This window comes from Bemisia tabaci, chromosome 1 (genome assembly GCF_918797505.1).
Source record: "Bemisia tabaci chromosome 1, PGI_BMITA_v3".
Classification (NCBI taxonomy): domain Eukaryota; kingdom Metazoa; phylum Arthropoda; class Insecta; order Hemiptera; family Aleyrodidae; genus Bemisia; species Bemisia tabaci.
The window spans coordinates 74,889,135-74,893,806 of record NC_092793.1 but is presented as its reverse complement, the minus strand read 5'-3'; the positions used below and the strand labels follow the sequence as shown (position 1 = coordinate 74,893,806).

The 4,672-nt window shown below is 37.1% G+C and overlaps 1 protein-coding gene across 2 annotated transcripts in view; it reads left to right on the top strand.

Moving 5' to 3' along the window:
• Positions 1-441: 441 nt before the first annotated feature.
• Mekk1 (mitogen-activated protein kinase kinase kinase 4) overlaps positions 442-4,672 on the top strand; it is a 35,500-nt gene continuing 31,269 nt past the window's right edge. The window contains exons 1-3 of one of the 2 annotated variants that reach the window (XM_072306163.1): positions 442-1,041; positions 1,891-2,046; positions 3,283-3,389. In XM_072306163.1, the coding sequence (XP_072162264.1) occupies positions 986-1,041; positions 1,891-2,046; positions 3,283-3,389 (319 nt within the window). In that variant the 5' untranslated portion in view covers positions 442-985. Of the gene's footprint in view, positions 1,042-1,119; positions 1,264-1,890; positions 2,047-3,282; positions 3,390-4,672 lie in introns of those variants that run through there. The other variant, XM_072306164.1, reaches the window with a different exon arrangement.

Below are 4,672 nucleotides of genomic sequence, written 5' to 3'. Positions count from 1 at the left end.
TTCATCATGGTTTCATTTGTTTACTTTCGACTAGAGTGAAATTTGGCGCGAAAAAGGGCATCCATCTTGAAACCAACAGTTTAAATTTTACACTAAAAGTAATCTACTGCGGACAGTAAAAGTTGCAACAAAGTTTAATAATTTTTCGAGGTTCGGCGGCGAGGAACTAATCTTTGAATTCATATATATTATTTTTACATTTATTTAGCATTTGAAAGTACTTAAATGCATTCTGTGAAATAATGGAACGATTATATATTTGTTTGTTTTTCTCAGTTTTGAAATTAGAAGTTGCTAAACTTGAGTGTCATTCACTTTCTTTTACACTGTTGTCCGATTAACAACAATAATACTGATGCCCAGCTTTTTGTAAAGTAAATTTAAAAATGTTTGTGCAATTTGACAACGGTGTGCTCTTATTTTTGACATTTGGCCATGATAATGACGAAAATTCGTGAAATGTGATGTCGAAATGCTGTGTTCATGCCGCTTTACGTTTACATAAAATATGTGTTCGCAACTGTGTGGTTTTGGATTTCTGTTGTTTCAATTTAAGTGAATTTATCTACCGCCCCATGATAAGTGTTATCCGTGTTATGCTGCGTAATTTATTTCTTACACGCCTCAAAATTTCTAATGTTTGATCTCGGCTCCCACGATACGAGATATCGTGCTTTTAGCGGACGGCTCACGCTGAAAGGCGAGGAAACGCCGCTCCCTTGTACACAATTTTAGATTTGACTTCTTATTTATTGTATGATTAGACGATACTACACTGTTTCAAGTCAAGTAGAATCCCAGGAATTTGCTCCTAGCTGAAAGGGGTTCCTAGGTTTTGGGTTTTGCCACTCATCGTGCTTTGACAGAAATATTTGTTGTCAAGTTTGTAATAAACCTTTGGATTCATTGCAAGTTCTTGCAGACCTCTGATTCTCCAATGCACGAATTTTGTTCAGTTAAATGAGCGTACGTAGTTAAACTCAAAATGGAACCGGCTCTGTTTAACGATCATCTAGAGCGCCTCAACTTGGAAGATGAGGGGTAAGTCACTTCTCCATCAACTGATAAGATAAAGCTTCCACTAATCTTGCTACCTACCAACTCACCTTTTTGAGTATATTTCTACTCCAGAATCAGTGAAAACATTGTAACATTAGCTATTGACGCATTCTGCTAACCATTCAACTGTATAGTCTCTTTTATAGTCTCAGATCGAATAGCTTTGAAGATGTTGAATCTCCCTCAGAGCATTTATGATTCATTGTAAGTACATATGTACCTAACTAGTTGACCATTTGTCTTTTTTTATTTGCATTGGCAGCATCATTTTTATTCTTCATGGATTCGTTTCACTGTCCATGGGATATCCCTATCCAAGGATGTATTGGGCGTAACTGATGCAATAGAATTTTTAATGTAAAATTTACAAGTGAATTGTCCTTTTTTAAAGGTGAAATTTTAAGTAGGGCTAGAGCTCGCGCATCGTATATTGAGACAAATGTCAAAGTATTGTTTATGTCACCATTCACCAGTGGTGCCACCTGACTACATGTATTAACCTGTTGAGTGGTGCGAATTCAGAGCTAATCGGAGATTGACGTTTGTCTCAACATACGATGCGGGAGCTCTAATAGGGCTAGAGTAGTGCTTGAAAGCTATGCATTTCATCCATAGAGAAAATACTGAAGGTGGCGAGGCAACCTTTGTTTATTATACAAAAAAGGAAACAGGTACCTATACACGGCGTTTAGATAAATTCTCAAAATTGTGGAAGTCAGGAAATCCTTCTGATTGCATGTTGCAGCGTGCAATAATAAATATTGCTGTTCATTATGTAGCTCTGCTACCTCTCCTTAATTGCTTGTCTAATGGATTTTCATGAATTTTCAGGAGTGATACCGATGAAGGTAACTCAGTAGAACCCTTACATGTTGATGACATATACGATGATATTTTAAATGATTATGATGTTTATGGCTCTACTCCAACGCGTACTCGGATTTCAAGAAAATTGAAAGAAAGGAAGCAATGGGAGAAAGAGCGAGGGTAAGCCAGTTATTATTACTTACCCACCTAACCTAATTAGGGTCTTCACAAACTTAGAAAAATTGCTCGCACTGTCAAGCAGTGCCTCTGTGACAGCGTCTCATGAAATTCCCAAATTGAGATGCGATTCTAAGCACTTTCCAGACAAATAAGTAATACACCAAATGGAAAGCGCAGTAATTGTGCATGTAATACACCGAATGGAACTATACACAAAATTTACATTTAATACAGGAGCATGATGAGGGGAAGGGGGTCAAAGAATCCAAAATTTAGCATTCCATATTTTATAATTAGCCCCTAATTTCCCTTCCTCATTGATCATTCTAGACAGGCAAGGTTGAGAGCAGTGGTTCAAATTATCCTAAAAGTAACTCTCCACCCCCACCCCCCCAACGAAAAATGTATCATTTAAAAAGATAAAAAGGAGGGGGTAGATGAGAACGAAAAGGATACAAACAGAATCTCTAAGTCTCTTTTTGTGAAAGTTAAACTCAGGTGCAGTTCAATTTATTAATCTAACAATTTAACAAGTTCTGTACCCATTCTGGAAATGCGACTCATCAAATGAATGTTAACATATCTGTGGAGCGGATGACTTCATCGATGATTACAGATCTATAATGAGCCAATAGATCAGGAGCTAGAATTAGGTGAAGCATTGCAGAAAAATATTTTCTCAGTAAAATTTCATGCAAAATACAGCGCAAGCCTGCTTGGTAAGAAAATCAAAATCATCTCTAGCCCATCTGACCATTGAAAAAACAAAATTAATACCATCGCTTCCAGTAAAATTGTCTGTTTCCTTTGGTACACAGTCAGAAATGGTCAATAATTATACAGCAAGCTGAAACATTTTACTTTTTGCAAAGCAGTCCAAAATTACGCGAGTAACCAGCTAAGTTAACTCAATTACCCATTGGTTTTTTGATAAACAAGAATTTTGAATTGACACGTATTTCCTAAAACTGCTAATTTTAAAGTATTAGTTGAATTCTGAAATTTGAATGGGAAATGAGTAGTGCTCAATTTTTTTACTTTGTTTTTTAGTCTATAACAAGATGCAAATAGTATTGGAAAAACTTTACGAATTCGTCTCCTTTTTACAGTGAAAATATTACTCCCTATTCCTCCCGGAGTTTGATAACATGAAGCAAAATGAGTGTCTTATTAAAATTTTAATGTAAAATTCAACATGTTATTTTCTTATGCCATTGAAAATGTCTACTTTTACAGGATAGTGAAGCCGCAAACCTCAAAAACAACCAGAACACGGAATAGTTCTGACCAGCCAATATTTGACTTGGACAAAGGAGAGAGTAGTGGAGATGAGACTGATAGCCGTAAGTAATGTTCTTTTTAACAGATTGACTTGACATGTCAGCTCAATGGGAGTGGCAGTGACTGGTCCCCCATGGATGTAGAAAAAAGGCAAAGAAAGATGCAAGCTGATACATTCAGAAAACTTGCAAGAAATTTAGGGATCACAATAAAACAACAGTAGTACACTCTGTAAGATTCTGTGTTAATGTTTAATTTCACGCTAACAATAAGTCAACACACAGTGCCACCTCCGCTCTGATAGCTACCAAACTATGGTTTATAAAAAGGTAGAGAAATGGTGCTGAGTCCACACCATTCAACGGGGAAAACAAAGCCAAGAAGTTCCAAAAATTTTGACTAGAGTCAAAAATAATTTCTTTTTAATTCTAATGAGTACCAGTTCACAACTGAGGGGTGAGAGTGTTCAGCTCAAGCAGTTTGCATTGGAATATTAGGTTGAGATCATGCTGAGAGATTTATATCGGTTTGAGTCTTTTTAGACGTCATCAGTAGATCACACTCGTCAGTGAGCCCAACATAGTATCCCGCAAAACCCAAGACAGCATTAAAACACCATCATGAATATGCCCAAGGCATGACACGAAAGTATGATCCTCGCAGTATCTACCATCGCTGCTAAATGGCCAATATAACGCTGGTCGACATTGACTTGGTGTTGGAATCCTAGGACCAGGCCCTGAGAGTGACTAAGCAGTCAACATGTACAAAATCTGTTTTATGCTATTAAGAAGTTTCAAAATGAGTAGCAAAACAAGTTAAAATGCTCCTGCAATTTACATTCAACATAACTTTAGTTATTTGCAGAACATGTGTAGTTGGTTTTAAGTAATGGCTTTTTCAACCTTGTTAATTTTCTTTCTTTTATCTCGGCCAATTGAAATACAAACTGAGAATTCTGATGAACTCGTTTACATTAATTGAGCAAGATTCCGATAAGTTCAACATATTGTACATGAAAAAAAGACGAAGGAATAATGATTTGTAGTGTTTACAATTTTTACCCTCTCTCGTGATCAGTATTTCTACCAAATAGAACTATGTATAGGTGAACAAGATGGGGTGTGCTCGTTAGTCGAGGGCCATAAGAATGAATGAGAATTATGAAGTGCCAGTACTGTCAGCGGCAAAGAGGCCGGCGCTGTTGTCGGTGGTGGCAGTTACTTACTCATGAGCCCTGTTCACAGGGCTCTTGTCCAGTGCCCAAGGCTCATGAGTCTCCTATACGGTTGGCACATAGTTCCGTTTGCTGAATTGGAAAAGCAGGATTTTACATTCTGTCCAG